This window comes from Oryx dammah, unplaced genomic scaffold (assembly GCF_014754425.2).
Source record: "Oryx dammah isolate SB20612 unplaced genomic scaffold, SCBI_Odam_1.1 HiC_scaffold_13, whole genome shotgun sequence".
NCBI classification, from domain to species: Eukaryota; Metazoa; Chordata; class Mammalia; order Artiodactyla; family Bovidae; genus Oryx; species Oryx dammah.
This window is the reverse complement of record NW_024070197.1, coordinates 7,696,077-7,714,433: the sequence shown is the minus strand read 5'-3', so window position 1 is coordinate 7,714,433 and position 18,357 is coordinate 7,696,077. Positions and strand designations below refer to the sequence as shown.

At 39.0% G+C, this 18,357-nt stretch overlaps 2 protein-coding genes across 4 annotated transcripts in view; both read left to right on the top strand.

Moving 5' to 3' along the window:
* LOC120871956 (zinc finger protein 432-like) overlaps nt 1-3,937 on the top strand; it is a 57,174-nt gene extending 53,237 nt beyond the window's left edge. For both annotated transcript variants that reach the window (XM_040252028.1, XM_040252030.1), the window contains one exon: nt 231-3,937. In XM_040252028.1, the coding sequence (XP_040107962.1) occupies nt 231-1,951 (1,721 nt within the window). In that variant the 3' untranslated portion in view covers nt 1,952-3,937. The remainder of the gene's footprint in view (nt 1-230) is intronic.
* Nucleotides 3,938-7,396: 3,459 nt separating this feature from the next.
* On the top strand, nt 7,397-18,076 carry ZNF614 (zinc finger protein 614). Of its 2 annotated transcripts, XM_040252066.1 has the most exons (5): nt 7,422-7,580; nt 10,442-10,625; nt 13,148-13,274; nt 13,774-13,869; nt 14,211-18,076. In XM_040252066.1, exons 2-5 carry the CDS (start codon nt 10,611-10,613, stop codon nt 15,728-15,730), a joined length of 1,758 nt encoding a protein of 585 aa, XP_040108000.1. In that variant the 5' UTR covers nt 7,422-7,580; nt 10,442-10,610; the 3' UTR covers nt 15,731-18,076. The 2 variants fall into 2 exon arrangements, 1 of the variants encoding a protein (XP_040108000.1); XR_005723141.1 differs by having other exon boundaries at nt 7,397-7,485; nt 13,148-18,076.
* Nucleotides 18,077-18,357: the final 281 nt, after the last annotated feature.

Sequence of the window (18,357 nt, the reverse complement as noted above, 5' to 3'; positions counted from 1 at the left end):
CTACAGTGGAAGTACAGAGTCTTGACCACTGGCCCACCAGGGAAGTCCCTGTGTTACTTTGGTTTTACCAATGTGTAAGAAATAAGGAACATTTATACAGGGAGTGTTTGTTTCATACTGTTATCATAAGGTTGCCACTAAAGTACCATTTTTAAAAAACACCAAGGAATTTTTTAACCAATTTTATTCCAAACAGGAATAAAAGGATTCATTATTCTCTTCTTTCCTAGAAACTGGCAACATTGGTAATCATCTGCAGGTTGACTGGGAAAATAAAAAAATGCTGAAAGGTATTGAACAATACCAGGAACATAATACATTTGGAAATCCTGTTCCTCAAAGCCAAAGTTATTTCTGTTTCAGGCAAAATCATGATATGTTTGAGTACTATATAAAAACTTTGAAGTCAAATTTAAGTTTAGTCATCCAGAGCCAAAGCTATGAAATTAAAAACTCTATTAAATGTAATGGAGATGGGAAATCATTTCTGTTTGGTAAACATGAAAAATGTCATTCTGCAGCTAAATGCCCTGTAAGGGCAAAACCCATCAGCACTAAGTCCCAAGTCATTAAGCACCAAATAACTCACAACATAGAGAAAGCCCATATATGCAGTGAATGTGGGAAAGCCTTTGTTAAGAAGTCTCAGCTCACTGATCATCAGAGAGTTCATACAGGAGAGAAACCTTATGGATGCAGTCTGTGTGCAAAAGTATTCTCCCGGAAGTCCAGGCTCAATGAACATCAGAGAATTCATGAGAGAGAGAAATCTTTTATATGCAGTGATTGTGCAAAAGTCTTTACTACAAAGAGCCGTCTTATTGAACACCAGCGAACTCACACAGGAGAGAAACCTTATGTATGCAGTGACTGTGGAAAAGGCTTCCCAGGGAAGCGTAATCTCATTTTACATCGGCGAAATCATACTGGAGAGAAATGCTATGTATGTAGTGAATGTGGAAAAGGCTTTACTGGAAAGAGCATGCTCACTGTACACCAGCGAACTCACACCGGAGAGAAACCCTACATCTGCAGTGAATGTGGGAAAGGCTTTACCACAAAGCACTATGTCATCATCCACCAACGGAATCATACAGGAGAGAAACCCTACATATGCAATGAATGTGGGAAAGGTTTCATCATGAAAAGCCGTCTGACCGAACATCAACGAATTCATACAGGGGAGAAGCCGTATGTGTGCCATGAATGTGGAAAAGGCTTTCCCAGGAAGGGTAATCTGATTGTACATCAGAAGACTCATACAGTAGAGAAATCCTATGTATGTAGTGAATGTGGAAAAGGCTTCACCATGAAGAGCATGCTTACCATACATCAACGAACTCACACTGGCGAGAAACCGTACATCTGCAGTGAGTGTGGGAAAGGCTTCCCATTGAAGAGTCGGCTGGTCGTGCATCAGCGAACACACACTGGTGAAAAACCTTACCGATGCAGTGAATGTGGGAAAGGCTTCATTGTGAACAGTGGACTGATGTTACATCAGCGAACTCACACTGGAGAGAAACCCTATAGATGTAATAAATGTGGAAAAGAGTTTGCCTTTAAGAGCAATCTTGTGGTACATCAGCGAACTCATACTGGAGAGAAACCCTTTACATGCAGTGAGTGTGGAAAAGGTTTCACCATGAAACGCTATCTCATCGTACATCAACAAATTCATATGGGCGAGAAGTCCTATGTATGCAGTGAATGTAGAATAGGTTTTGTCATGGAAACAGAGCTCATTTTACATCAGCAGATTCATACTGGAGAGAAACCTTATGCCTGCAGTGAATGTGGCAAAGGCTTCACTGTGAAAAGCCGTCTAGTGGTTCATCAGCGGACTCATACAGGAGAGAAACCTTTTGTATGCAGTGATTGTGGAAAAGGCTTCTCCTCAAAAAGGAATCTTCTTGTACATCAGAGAACTCATAATGGAAACAAACCATAAAAGCGATGACTATGATCACACCTACAGGAAGAAAATATGCTTTGTCCAACATCAGAGATTTCTAAACTTTATATATACTGACTGTGAAAAATCCTATTCAGCATTGGTATTGGTCTCATTACCCACCAGAAAATTTACACAGGAGACAAACTGTATGTATGCAATTAATGTGAGAAAGCCTTCAACACAAATTCAACACTCATTGTACCTCAAAGAACTCATAAAAGAGACCGACTATGAATCCAGTGGTTGGGGATAATCTTTTGTCAACCCTTGTTAATACACATGAGAAACATATAGGTCAAAGTACATAATTCTTTCTAGAAACTCTGAACTCATTATATACAAGTGTATTTTTTAGGATAAAAAAGATGATAGTTCAGTGAACTCATTAAACATCAGTGTGCTAGCACACTTGACTATCGTCAGTGTAGATTAGCCTGCTGCTAGATTTCATCCTTAGGAAATATGAAATTTGCATAGGGGTGAAATTTAATGAATGAAGAGAATATGCTAGTGCCTTCAGTGATCAGTTACCTCACATTGTATGTCTAAATTAACATGTAGGAAAAGCTCTGATACATTCAATGGAGAAAAAGCTCAAGGAAGCATTTTTAGGTACTAATTATATGTCTGAAAAGTGTGTGCTAAGATAAATCCTATGACTAGAGAGACTAGGAAAGCCTTCTATGGAAATAAAAACCCTATCTCATCAGTGATCATAATAGATCACCAATGAGCTCATACATAGTAACAATATGATGATTGTGGGAAAGCCTTTGCCTGGAAATAAAACCTCAGTAAGTTGCCTGATATGCATGCTGGAGAAAAATTTTCAGATGGCAATGAATATGGTAGGATTTCAGTGATACATTCTGCCTTATTGCTTTTCATGAATTCACACAGAAATAAAATGGTTATGGACCCACTAAATATGGAGTAACTTTAGCAAAATATCAGAATTCTGAAGGAAAGAAACCTCATGAAAATGACATACACTTGAACTTTCTATCACAAGTCTAAATTTATTATACACCTGATGTCCATTTTGGGACAGAATACCTTGAACCATATCAGTGATTCCATAATTTTAAAGTGGGCTAGTCTCGACACTAATTTGTAATGTTATATACAATACAGGAGTGTTCTGTGCCCACTTTATATTATTATATTTTTCACTCTTGCATTTCTTAGGTTCTAAATTCAGCTCTGTCTACAATGTACTTCAAAGTAAAAAGGAATATATTCATCAATGTAATCCAACATAACTGGATGTATTTATCTAAGTTTATAAGTAGCATTAGGTAGTTTACAAACACTTTAAAAATGATTTTTCTAAAATTAGTTTTGAAATAGTTTTAGACTCCCAAGTAATTACAAAATATACCAAGCTCCCACATTCCCTTACTCAGTTTCTTCAGTGGTGTTATCTTACATAACCATAATACATCATCAAACCCAATAAAATGACGTTGGTGCAGTGCTGTTAAGTAAACTGGATCTTATTTGGATTTTAGTAGGTTTCTGCATGCACTAATTTGTATGAAGTTTTTTGTTTATAGTATATAGTTTTAAGAAATTTTATCTTATACATAAGATTTCTGTAAACCCCACCACAGTTGGGATGCAGAATTGTGCCAACACAAAGAAACATCCTCATGTTACCCCTCTGTGGTCACACTCTTCCCCCACCCCTGACCATGGTGACCACTGGTCAAACTCCATCACTCCAACTTGGTTATTTCAACAATGCTGTTAAAATGGAATCATACCATGTGTAGCCTTTGAGATAGGCTTCGTTTCACTCAGCAAATTGCTGTTAAGATCCATCTAATTTTTTTGGTGTATAAGTAGTTTTACTTGTTGTTAATAATATTCTTTTGTATGGATGTACAGTGACTATCTGTTTACTATTGACAGATGTCTGGGTTGTTTTCCAGTGTTTCATTGTTTTGAATAAAACCCTATGAACATTTATGGACCCAACTTTATGGGAAAGTAAGTATTTGTTCCTTTGGGGTAAATACCCAGCAGTCATATGTTACATTTGTGTTTGACTTTATAAGAAACTGCCAAATTTTTCTTTAGTGGCTGTACTAATGTACATTCTCACCAGTAGTGTATGAACAGCCTGGATGTTCCATGTCTTTTCTAGCAGTTGGCACTGTCATACTTGATTCCAGCCATCCTGTCAGGTATGTGGTAGTAGATAATGATGGCCTTAATTTACAGTTCCCTAACAGTGAATGATATCTCAACACTTCTACTTACATTGAGAACCATATCAGGTAAAGTTATCATGTCTGCTTTCAACCATCCAATGTAATTTTAAAAAATTCAAAAGGAGACTAGCCTATTATATTTGATGATCTATTTACCCTTTCCATTCCTTTTTCTTCATTCCTGATGTCACATGTTTCCTTCTGTTATTTTCTGTCAGTCTCCTTTATCAGTTCTTTTTGGGCAGGTCTGCTTGCAACAAATTCTTAGTTTTCCAAGCAATAGATCTCTTGTCTCTATCCAATTATTTTCTTTGATATAATAAGGATATTTAACCCAGTTTACAAATGATGAGTCTTGCTTTTAGGGGAAAAAGAAAAGGACATTTGCCATATAGTATTGTGGCAGTATCAATATCCAACTGCATGGTGAGTAATTCATTCCTTTAAAAATATTTGTTAAGCATCTACATTTGGCCAGACACTGTTTTAGTCACTGGAGACTCATCAGTGAACAAAACAGCCGTCATGGAGCATACAGTCTAGTGAAGGTGACTGAGTAAATACACATCAGAATATCAGTTCTGATAAATGTTTTCGAGAAATATTAAGCCTAGTACATATGCTATCACGGGGAAGCTATTTTAGAAAGGGTTTCCAAGGAAGGCTCTTCTGGGCAAATGTAATTTGAATCAACACCTAAATGTACCAGGGGGAGCCAACAAGATCTGTTGTGAGCCAAGAACACTCTAGATGTGTTTCTAAGTGTTTTCTAAGGGCTTCCTGCCTCAGGATTCTCTGAGAGGTTTGTAAAAGATGCAAGCTCTTGAGTCACACTGCAGACCCAAACCAGAACCTGTGAGACTGGGGACCCCAGGCTCTGGGTTTATAAAATGACCTTTCTGATCTATACTTAAATTTGAACAGCTCTGCCCTAAATCCCGGATTAGTGCAGCCACTCCCACCTCACACTGTCATAGGATGAATTCTGGGCAGATATTCTACAACAAAGAATCAGACATGAGGGCCCCGCCTACCAGGTCCTCAGATGCTTTCTACATCTTGTCCTTCTGTGAACCGACACATGCTGCCATGGCAGGGTCACAGCCGCTCATTCCTGAAACTGATCAGTCAGAGTCACAGAATGGGCTGCCCCGAGTTCTCTGGACCACATGTTCAACTCACCTTTCAGAGTTTGACATCTCAGGTGAATAGGGCTGAAACTTAATCCCTGAAGGGAATGTAATACTATTAAGAAATTATGAAAACAAATTCTTAATATATAAAAATTAAAAGGCATATATAAACAAATTTTATCACCCATATTGTACCTAAGAGCAAAATACTGTTAACGATATATTCTCCTCCAAATTTTAAATGCAGGTAAGTATATTTTTTATAAAAGAAAAATGAGACAAGTCTATAAACTTAAGATATTCTCCACTCATAAGCACAAACCCTAAAGTAATACAAGCTAAATATTTAACCAATCAGAATTTTCAAAAAGACAAACGTTTATGGTTTGTTCTCATAAAAGGATCAAAATATATATACTATCCTGCCGAAACTTTTTATCTTCTAAAGAATACTTCAGTTCAGTTGCTCAGCTGTGTCCAACTCTTTGCAACCCCATGGACTGCAGCAAGCCAGGCCTCCTTGTCCATCACCAACTCCCAGAGTTTACTCAAACTCATGTCCATTGAGTCAGTGATGCTATCCAATCATCTCTGTCGTCCCCTTCTCCTCCTGCCTTCAATCTTTCCCAGCATCAGGGTCTCTTCAAATGAGTCAGTTCTTTGCATCAGGTGGCCAAAGTATTGGAGTTTCAGCTTCAGCATTAGTCATTCCAATGAATATTCAGGACTGATTTCCTCTAGGATGAACAGGTTGGATCTCCTTGCAGTCCAAGGGACTCTCAAGAGTCTTCTCCAACACCACAGTTCAAAAGCATCATTTCTCCAGTGCTCAGCTTTCTTTATAGTCCAACTCTCAGATCCATACATGACTACTGGAAAAACCATTTTCCTTATTTATAGTAACAATCTTTAAATATTATATACTGTTAACTGAGTGGATAGCCCCTAATTTACCAAAGCATCTATTACTGTACACTTAGGCTTTTCGTTTGTTTGTTAAAAAAAGCCTCTGTGGTTAAATAAAACTTTTTACCAAATAAATCGTAGGAATCAGAATTGCTGGGTCAAAGAATGAAAAGTTTAAATTGGATCTAGGTTGCCTTCTAAAAAATCATCTTTAAACCCTCTAGAATTAAACTTCCCATGCCTACATAAAAATAACATTTTAAGCATTGTTTTTTTTCATTTGTGAACTATGCCAAGTATGATAATTGCATGATCTCATAATTTTACATTCTCAAATGCCCCACTGTCACCATTTACTTTTTAAACACATAGTTCACACATTTTCACCTCATCCCCTTAACCACTAGATGTCGCTATGTGTCCATCCCATGCGGATCTTAACGTTTTTATCGACATGTACCTCTAGCTATTTCCCCGGTTTAGCCAGTGGCAAAGAGGCGGACACGACTGAGCGACTGAACTAGAGGTAAACAATCTGCTTGAAATGCAGATGCCCAAGGTTCGAGCCCTGGGTCCGGACGATCCCCCGCAGAAGGGCATGGGAAGCCACTCGTGTTCTTGGTTGGAGAATCCCATGGACAAAAGAACCTGGCAGGCTACAGCCCACGGGATCGCAAAGAGTCGGACACGACTGAAGTGACTTTGCATGCACACCTCTACAAAAGCTGTTCATTCTTCTAAACTACCTAAGCCTTTACCCACTCCACATTTAACTGCTATCTCCACAAACCTAGGATTATAAGTGACCACTATTTTTGTCAACTCAAGTGGCCGCTGCCTCTCCAGAGAGGTCGCGGCTTCTATCTTTAATCTTCCCAAGTCACCGGGCGCCTGAGCCCTTTCCGTCGTACGGACACCTGCCTTCTAAGACGGCCGTGCCCGTCGGGCTCTAGCTCTAAAGTTCACAAAGGGCGCTACAGTTTTTCTTTCTGCCTCAGCCGGCTGAACTCGCCACGTTGTCCTTGGAACTACATTGACCTCTGAAATCTTAACGCAGTTAGTACAGAATGGCTGGTCATTCCTTGCAACCAGGAAGCAAAAGCATTGAGGGCGCCAGGCATGATTTCAATTTCTTCCCACAGCCGTTACGGCCAGTCTCGTCAGAAACGCCGAGGTGGGTGGGGTCATGTTACGTCATAAAGCGGAGTCCGCTGACGGAATCCGGAAATCCGGCGGCGCTCCAAGGTCGTCGGCTGAGAACCTGAACCAGCAGGTATGCGTCCCGAGGGAGCGTGAAAGGCGTCGGTAGAGAAAGCGGGCTCCAGCATTCTGTCGCTGCCAGTGGTGTCTGGACGGGTTTGGGATCAAGTGAGTCGGGTTCTGGGCTTGTATTCACGGCCTGTGGGGGTCTTTGAAACCGGAGCATGTGTGAAGGACCGTAATTGGGATTTTATTTAGATTCGGCCTCAGAGATTTCTGGGAGTTAATGATGAGGCCTTTGGCAATCTGTGATTAAGAGTCTGAAGAAATCATTGACCTGAGGTCCGACTCAGTCACGGTTTGGATCGCTTTGCTTGTGGGGCTCCGTGATTGCGAACTGTGATGAAAGTTTGTATCGGTGAACGCGATGTCTTGTCCTGGTTAACCTGCGACTCTGTTAGAGACACCTGGGTTAGGGGCTGTCTCGGTTTCTTGGTCATGTTTGGAGTTTAATCTGGCATTTAGACGGCCTGGCGGGGGCTTTCAGTATTTGAGGAGGTCCGGGGTCCCTGGAGAATCCGTAGGATCAGGGTCGAATGCCGGAAACAGACTTGAAGGCTGCATTTCCCCTGTTAATCCGAGTACAATTCTCTCCTTGTAGTCTGTCCTCAAAGTGAAGTCGCTCAGTCGTGTCCGACTCTTTGCGACCCCGTGGACTGTAGCCCACCAAGCTCCTCCCTCCATGGGATTCTCCAGGCAAGAATACTGAAGTGGGTTGCCATTTCCTTCTCCAGGGGATCTTCCTGACCCAGGGGTCGAACCCAGGTCTCCCACATTGCAGGCAGACGCTTTAACTTCTGCACCAACAGGGAAGCCCGGTCTGTCCTCAAGGACCCTACTAAAACCTTTCGCTCCCCGCATCACCACTGTTCTCACCGTCCTCACAAAATTCAGTGTGGTTGATGTAGTTATAAATTTACTGTTTTTAATGTAATCTAATATAGTTTCCGTTCCTCTTGTCCCCAAGTTTATTATACTTTTGGATATTTCCACCTAGGGTCATTCTTACTCAAGTAAAAGCTTCTCCCTTACCCTATATTCTGTTCTACAGTGCGAATTTTTTTAATAGGCGGTTTTATATCAAAGGAGATTTTTTTTTTAACTTTTTGGATTATCTGTGTAAGCATGATAGGTGACTGTATTGCTTAATTTCTCTGTTCTCAACACATTTGCATCTGATATATTTATACTTTTAAAAAATAGTTTCAGTACTATCAACTCAGGTTGGTGAACCACTGGCATGGTGTCTGGAATCAAATGTATTCATTAATGGAGGTAGTGTTGACATACAGTATTCAAAAGTATTCGATTATAATTTCATTAATCCATTTTGACTTTCTGATTGCTTTCTGCTTCTACCACTTCACTTAAAAATTTATGGCGCCTTTTTTTTCTACCCTCCCCCCCCCCGCCCCCCCCCCCCAAGATTTCTGGCTACTTTTATTTCTTGGTGAACTCTTTTCCTTGACCTTTTTTGGAAATTTCAGTTGATGGGTTCTTTCTTAGTTGGTTGGTTTTTTTTTTTTTTTACTATAGAAAAGGAAGTCTTTTTTATTGTACTTTTATTTGCTATAAAATTCACTAAGTACAAATATACATTTCAGTACTTTGAATTTATACAGTTACAACAGTTCAATTTTAAAACATTTCTCACCCCAGAAATTTTCCTTGATTCTCTGTGCACTCAAGTTTTCACTCCCATACACTCATGGAAGTATCAACACCATGAAGTCAGTGAACATACCTGTCATCTTGAGAAGTTTCATTGTGTTCCTTTTTAATCTCTGCCTGTCATATTCCGCACACCTTCCCAAGCAACCACTGATCTATTCAACCACCAATCTATTCTATGTTACAATAGGTCAGTTTATATTTTTAAAAACATTTTTGTAAATTGAATTTACAGCATTTCTCATGATGTACTCTGCATATAAGTTAAATAAGCAGGGTGACAATATACATCCTTGACGTACTCTTTCCCTATTTGGAACCAGTCTGTTGTTCCATGTCCAGTTCTAACTGTTGCTTCCTGATCTGCATGCAGGTTTCTCAAGAGGCAGATCAGGTGGTCTGGTATTCCCATCTCTTTCAGAATTTTGCACAGTTTATTGTGATCCACACAGTCAAAGGCTTTGGCATAGTTAAAAAAGCAGAAATAGATGTTTTTCTGAAATTTTTACCATGGCTTTAAAGTAAATGTTGAACTAGATTAGTATAAGCATTCACCATAATTAGCATAAGCATTCACCATAATTAGCATAGCATATTCTAATTCACACCATAAGCACCACATGATTAGCATAGACTGTATGGCCCTAGCCTTTCAGGTAAACAAAGCCATTCTTAATCAGGCCTGACATTTGAGGGCTTAGAGGTTTCCTGCCAGGAACTAAGGGCAAATCTCAACCTCTGTTGGGCAAGATTAATCCTTTTAATACACAAAGAGAAGTAAGACAACCTTAAAGATCAACCTCATGCTATCCTCTTGAAACTGAGGTATGTGTACCCACTGAGCATATAAAAATTTTTGGAGTGGTGTAAGGGTACACATGCATTTTACAGATGGAGTGTCCAGATTCTTGGAACCTTCCCTGTGTTCTCTTCCATAAACTTGATATGCCCTGAGCTTTCATCAGGCTCTGAGGTATCATGCTCTGCTTATGCTTTCCCTCTTCCCCTTTAATAGTCGTGCCACTTCCTCTTTACAAAAGAAAGCCACACCTTTCACCCATTCGTAACCTTGTCTTATTGCGTCAGAGTAAGTCGTGCCACTTCCTCTTTACAAAAGAAAGCCACACCTTTCACCCATTCGTAACCTTGTCTTATTGCGTCAGAGTATGAAAGCCTCTAGGGTAGCAAATAAAGGAACAGCTGGAAATACTGAGGTCCCTTTAAGGATAAGTGCATATCGACAGTGACAGTGTTTGGGCCTAGAGGAAATGTACACTCAAAGTCAGTTTGCTTTTCAGCCCACAGATCCAGGCTCTCCAGGAGAAAGAGTGGTCAAATCAAGGAATGAGGGAAGAAAGAGGTTTTTGGAGTTGGATATCATCGTTCCAGGGGACATCTTTAAAGTAAATGCAGAAGAGACAGAAGTCTGAATCCATGTTACTTACTATTTCCTGAGCACAGAAGATAATGATCAAGGCCCAGGTGATTTTTTGTTATATCTTTCCTTTATTGTCTAATAGATTTGTGGTAAGCTGAAAAAAAAATAACAGCTCAACTAAACGAAGTATAAACTGGGGATGATTGGGTTCTGGGGAGAAATTAATTTGGACTCTGAATTCAGAATCAGGACAAAGTGAATCAGGAATATATTTTCATAGGGATCACATCAGATGACTGGTATTAGAAGAGAATGTCTGATTGTGGTGGAACCTGTGGATTTTATCTTAGCAGACATCACAACCAGAAAAACATGAAAAGCTCCATGATACGTGTTGACTGTGAGGAGAGAGCAGATCAGCTCTCTGGGGTTTTCAATGGTTTATGTCACTTAAGTGAATGGAGTGATACTCCTAACAACATTGGTGACTCTGAGGGGCTCCCCACTGGCCTGGTACCAATCACACATCTAAAAGAAAGATGAATGCAGTTTACTGAAGAGCATTACCTATATAGGTATATAAAATTCCGTGAGTTTCATAATCATACTCAAGAAAGCGAGTTGTAAGATAAGTACTAGGGATGTAATGAACAACATGATGGCTATAGCTAACACTGCTGTATGATATATAGGAAAGTTGTTAAGAGCAAATCCTGAGTTCTCATCACAGGGAGAAAAGCGTTTTCCTTCTCTTTTTGTTGTACCTATGCGAGAAGATAGATGTTGACTGAACCTGTTGTGATAATGATTTCACAATATATGTAAATCATATCATCATGCTTTACATCTTAAATTTATATGGTGATATATGTCAGTTATTTCTCAATAAAACAGCCATTGGAGTTTGATAGAAGTGAAATATTTAACCTTTGAAATGATCAAATAACATAATCCAACCTATGTTTTGGTGAACAGTGGTGGAGATTCACTCTGAGTGTGAGAAATAGATTCAGCGTGAAATATGCAAGCTTCACTGATAATAGCTCAGCACTCCTTGACCGTGATCCAAGGCTCAGCTGGGGATGGATACACTTCTGAGTTCACTTACATAGTTATTGGCAGAATTCATTTCCAGAATTAACTGGAAATGAGATCCTTAGTTTCTATCTGTCTGCTTGTGTGAGACCACTATGAGTTCCTTATCACATGGGCCTCCCAACGTGCCATCTTGTTTCGTTAAAGTCATCAACAGACAGATTCTGTTAGCAAGATGGAAATCTTATATATAGCCTAATTTAAAAATGCATGTCTTGATTTTCCTGGTGGTTCAGAGGTCAACCCTCCACACTTCCATTGCAGGGGGGCATGGGTTCAAGCCCTGGTCAGGGAACTAAATCTCACATACCATGCAGACCAAAAATATATATATATTAAAATTGGTATCACAGCATTTTTGCTGTCTTTTGTTTTTTAGAAGCAATTCAGCCCATGCTCAAGGGAAGAGTACCTCATGGGGGCGTGAGTACCTAGTGTGTAGTAAGGAATTTAACTGACTTTTGTCCCTAATTTCTGGGAGGTAAACTCTAAAGCCTTGGAATTACCTGTGTGTTAAGAGTGTCTTGTTTTTCATCCCAGACCACTGCAACCACACTTTATAGTTTATGCTATGAGGTGACTCATGTGGGCCCTAGAGGATTTGTGCTAATAAGACAATTCAAGGTGAGGGCTGTCCATGCCGCAAAGACCAGCCGTGTGATTAGAGGGTTGTGGGATTCAGCCATGTGGTCAGTGATTCAGTAAATCATGCATATTTAAGGGAGCCTCAATAAAAATTCTGGACACTGGACTTTAGGTGAGCTTCCTTGGTTGGCAGTACTCCTGAGTACTGTCACACAGTGTGGCTGGAAGGAGAGAATGCTGCCCAGGATTCTATGGAGTCTTGTGTTTCAGTACCAAGCGGCTTCATGTCTGACTTTTTTGGCACAAAAATCAGAACTTTGAAGATAATATTCCATGTTTTTTGAGTTCTGTTGTAGGTCATCTATCTTTTGTGTCTGGATGCTTTTATAGTTCCCTTTTGTATTTTGTGTGTTATAGTTTTAGTCTGATGTCCCTACCTAGAGATTTCCTGCTTGGAATTTGTTGGGATTCCTGAGCCTGGGGTTTGGACAGTTTAATCAGTTTTGAAAATTTTCACCTTTAGATGTTGGGATACTGCTTCATTACTATATTTTTTCTTTGTTTTTGTTTTCAATCTTCCTAATCAACTAATTTTTTTCTTTGCTGCAGATGTATCTTATATAGTTTCTGCTATTTTTTACATGTATTAAAAACATTATCTTGTAAATTTCAGATGTGGAGTCTGTTCAGAGTTGATTCTTATATTGGCTGTGAAGTTTCATGGTAATGTAGGACTGTTTTATTTGTTCTGATGTCATTTGCATATTATGCAAATAGGTAGGCGCTAAAATATGTACATAGAAAGATAGGATTTTGCTTTTAACTGAAATGTATTTGAGAAAAGTATATTGATGCAGGAGGTATGGTGAAAATCAGAATAACTTCTCTCATGTTTCTTCCATATTGATGAAAGGAATTCACATCATACAGGACTTTATTATTACAGGAATTGCTGACACTGGAAGATGTGGCTGTGGAGTTCAACAGGGAGGAGTGGCAGCTCCTGGATTCTTCTCAGAGAGACCTATACTGGGATGTGATGCTGGAGAACTATAACAATTTGGTGTCACTGGGTAAGGATTACTCCCAATGTCATTTATGAGGTGTTGAGTCACTGGACTTTTCTCCATCACCTGATGAAAGCTTTGCAGTCCCTGTGGTCTTCCAAAGAGTTAGATTTTTTGTCCCCTGGCTGGCTCCAAAGAGGTGTAATCTCCTGTACCCTGAAAGAGAACATTTGCTTTGCATACAAGAAATTTTGTTTCTAAAATGCAGTATTTGGCAAGGGTGGAGGTAAGGGGGGAGGGCGGAGAGGGAGGCTTAAGAGAAAGGGGGTATATATGTATCCACATAGGTTGATTCACATTGTACAGCAGAAACTAACACAACATTGTAAAGCAATTATACACCAATTAAAAAAGCAGAATCCAATAAAATGTGATATGCTTAGTAGGAATCCAGTAAAGTTAAAAATTCAGTAAATGTTAAATAAATAAAATGCAGTATTTTCCCATCTTGACATACCATAACCCAGTTCTTGCATCTAAGTCTTTTATCATTTCTCATGATCAGGATATCAAGGTACCAAACCAGATTTGCTTTCCAAGTTGGAACATGGAAAAGAACCATGCATAATAGAAAATGAAATGCAGAATAGAATTTGTCCAGGTGAGTGAGTTAGAATCAGCAAGGGGAGTGACCATGGAAGTCATATTCTAGTTCCTTCTAGAGAAGGAGTCACAGCTGTGAGGGTGACTGAGGCACCCCCTCAACAGCTGTTCCCCATATTCATCTATCCAGATGAGAACTCTTTCTGGGTATTTAGCTTTAAATATATTCCTTGTCTCTTTTTGGATCTGATATTCATTCACTTCCTCATACATCTTTATAATTTTATACTGTGATTACATGGTAGATAATAAAGAGCACTCCTACACACCATGTCATTTTTTAAGCCTTTTATCCCATACCAGTCTCATGAAATAATTTATCATTTCCTTTTTTCTTAGGAATTGGGAAAGGTGACAGTTACTTGCCAGAGCACTCTCGAAACCAAAGATTTCTGAAGAGCATGCAACAGTGCAGTGAACAGAATGCATTTAGAAAGAGTGTTCATTTGAGCAAAACACATTTCACCCTAATTCAAGATTGTATATTTAACTTACATAGAAAAGCTTTGGAATCAAGCTTAAGTTTAGTTAACCAGAAGAGCAGCTATGGAATAAAGAACCCTTTGGAGTTTAATGGAGATGAGAAATCCTTTCTACATAGTGATTATGGACAGTTGTATTCTGGAATTATATTTCCTGAAAGTACAGAACACATTAGCGCTCAATTCCAAGTCCTTAAGCATCAGAGGACTCACAAAATAGAGAAATCTCTAGCCTGTGTTGAAAGTGAGAAGCCATGCAGCAGGAAATCTCAGCTTATTTCTCGTGAGAGTGTTCATACTGGAGAGAAACCCAGTAGAGGTGATCCATGTGAGAAATCCTTCTCCAGAAATGTCACATTAACTAAAGATCCGAAAACTCAAACACAAGGCACACCCCACTTAACCAGTGCGCCCAGAAAAGGCTGTACTGTGAAGAGCAGCTCTCCTGTACATCACCAAACCCGCACAGGAGAGAAAGCCTATGTATGCAGTGAGTGTGGAAAAGGCTTCACCATGAAGCGCTATTTGATTGCACATCAGCAAACTCATAGTGGAGAGAAACCTTACGTATGTGGTGAATGTGGAAAAGGCTTCTCCGGGAAGACTAATCTCACTGTGCATCAGCGCACCCACACAGGGGAGAAACCCTATGTATGCAGTGAGTGTGGGAAAGGCTTCACCATGAAGCGCTATCTTGCTGTACACCAACGAACTCATACCGGAGAGAGACCATATTTGTGCAGTGAATGTGGGAAAGATTTCGCTGTGAAGAGTAATCTCACGGTACACCTGCGATCTCACACAGGGGAGAAATCTTACATATGCGGTGAATGTGGGAAAGGCTTCACCGTGAAAAGTAATCTCATGGTACACCAGCGAACTCACACAGGAGAGAAATCTTACCGGTGTAACGAATGCGGGAAAGGCTTCACCACAAAGCTTACTCTTATTATACACCAACGAACTCACACAGGAGAGAAACCCTATGAGTGCAATGAGTGTGGTAAAGCCTTCAGTCAGAAGATATGCCTCATACAACATGAGAGGTGTCACACGGGAAAGACTCCCTTTGTATGTACTGAGTGTGGAAAATCCTATTCCCACAAGTATGGTCTCATTACCCATCAGAGAATTCACATAGGAGAGAAACCCTATGAGTGTGATGAATGTGGAAAAGCCTTCACCACAAAGTCAGTACTCAATGTCCATCAAAGGACTCACACAGGAGAGAGACCGTATGGGTGCAGTGATTGTGAAAAAGCCTTCTCCCACTTGTCAAACCTTGTGAAACATAAGAAAATGCACATCAGAGAAATGGGTAGATCCAGTCAAGTTGGAAATGCCTTTAACAGAGAGTCCCAGATCATTTATGAGTGAACCAAAGCCCCATTAATGCAATGATTGGGGAAATGCCTTTTGTGACAGCTAAGACTTTAAACATCAGTGGTTCTAGCAGAGCAGAGTGTAATCATGGGACGACCTGTTATCAGATGGGGGGCCATGAGGAGATGAAAGGGTTTGCCCAAGAGATAAACCCAGTGAAACCCAGTGAATATCGTGAATGCAGTAGTGCCTTAATGATCCTACCTCACATTTTCTGTTGGTGAAAATGTTGGAAAAACCCTTGATATGTTCAGGGTGGAGATGCCTTGGGAAAAACTTTCTGACTTCATTATATGTCTGAAAAGTATATATTCCATACACACTTGGACAAATTTTGTGAATGCAGAGACTAGAAAAGTCATCAGTGGGAAGATAGACTTTATTATCAGGGATTGTTATTGATCATCAGTGAACTCATTGTAGAAATATGATTTCGAAAAGAAAACTACGATGACCATGGGAATGTCTTTACCCAGAAAGAAGACCTCAGTGAGTGTCAGAGGTCACACTGGAGAAATATTTTTAAGACACTATATATGGCAAGATTTCAGTGAAGCATTCTGCTTCATCATTTGTCAGGGAATCATATAGAAATTAAAACTTTTAGGAGCATGCTAAAGGTAGAGTACCTTTAGTTAAATATCAGTGGACTTACAAAGGAATGAATTTTTATGAAAATAAATGAGTGCTTTTTGTTACAAATGTAACCTCATCAGACATCAGATGATGCACCTGAGTCTTGTTTCTGATTTCCTTGTGAATAATTCCATAGTTTTGTGTTTTATATTTTTTAATATGGACCATCTCCCAACTCCAATTAAATTTGCTACAGTATTGCTTTTTTTTTTTTTTTTTTTTGCAAGGGATGTGAGATCTTAGCTCCTCAATCAGGGATCAAACCCACACCCCCTGCACTGGAAGGCAAAGTGTTAACCACTGAACCACCAGGGAAGTTCCAGTAATTCCATAGTTTTAAATAAAACTGTTTGCTTTTATCACTGATTGTTACTGCAAGTGTTCCATGCCTACCCCAATATGTGATTAGCTCTTATTTTTCTTTGGCTCCAGACTAATTATAAGCATACTGAACTTTTTAAAAAAGGAAATGAAATAGGAATACACATTTGCAGCTTGCTTAAGTTTATAAATAAAACCAAATATTTTATAAAACCACCTTCAAAGTTGTTTTTATAAAATGGATAACTTGAGATCATTTTTAACTTATAAGAAAATGCAAAAGTAGTCCAGAAAATTCCCTTGTATCCTTTATGTAACTTATCCCCGTAAAAACATTTTGTGTAACCATTAACTCAACCTTTGGAATTTAGATTTCACTAGATTTTTTTACATGAATTTTTAAATAGTATTTTTTGGAATTCTAAGCTGCTTTATTACATTCGTAGATTTTATGTAACTGCTATTTCCAGAACATAAAACTTTAATCAACACAGACACCCTCAAGCTACCTTTATATGGTCACTCCTTCTAACCTACCTCTGGCAACTATGTGTCAGTTTTCCATCAGTATAATTTTGTCATTTGTGAAATTAATTTTTATAACGATTTTAAACATATATGTTGTATTTATACAAATTTATAATTTTTTTTAATAAGGGCCATGTAATCTTTTTATTTTTTGTCCCTCAGGAAATTGCTCCTAAGACTTTTTTGAGTTGAATTGCTTTATTTTTATTACTGAGTAGTATACATTATTGGATGTACCAGTTTGTTTATCCATTCACTCTTCAGATAAGTTTGTATTGTTTCCTGGTTTCAATTTTTATAAAGGAAGGTGCTATAAATCTGCATCCAGGGTTTTGGACAGACATAAATTTTCATTCCTCTGTGATAAATATTCAGGTGTATGATTATTGGGACATAAAGAAAGTTGTGTTTAGCTTTAAAAGAAACTACCAAACTCGCTTCCAGAGTGACTTTACCAGCAGTGTATGATATCCACTTGTTCCACATCCTCTCTGGCACTTGGTATTTTCAGTATATTTTAGTCATTCTGCTAGCAACACATGATTCAGTTGTTCATCCTTACCAGCACTTAGTATTGTGACATGTTACATTACCCATTCTATTGGGTTTGTAGTCATATCTGATCTTGAGCTTGCATTTCCCTCATGGCTAATGATGTTCCCTCATGGCTAATGATGTTCAATCCCTCACCGCTAATGATGTTCAAACGGTGTAACGATGTTTGTACCGTTTGACCACCTTCACCATTTCTGCCCTCCTACCCCTCTTTCAGCCTCTGGCACACAATCTGTTTTTTATTATTTATAAGTTTGGGTTTGGGGGGGGGATTCTACAAATAAAAGAGATCATTGAATATTTAGCTTTCTTGGCCTGATTTATTTCACTTAGTATCTGTCATGGTTGCAAATGGCAAGATTTCCTTCTTTTTATGGTTGAATTTCTTTATCCATTCATCTGTCAGTGAACACTTGAGACTGGTTCCATGTCATGGCTGTTGTAAATAACACTGCCCTGAACATTGTAACATCATATCTTTTCAAGTTAGAGTTCTTATTTTTTTCCAGATATATACCCAAATTGCTAAATCTTATGGTACTCCTATTTTTCATTTTTTGAGGAACCTGTGTACTGTTTAA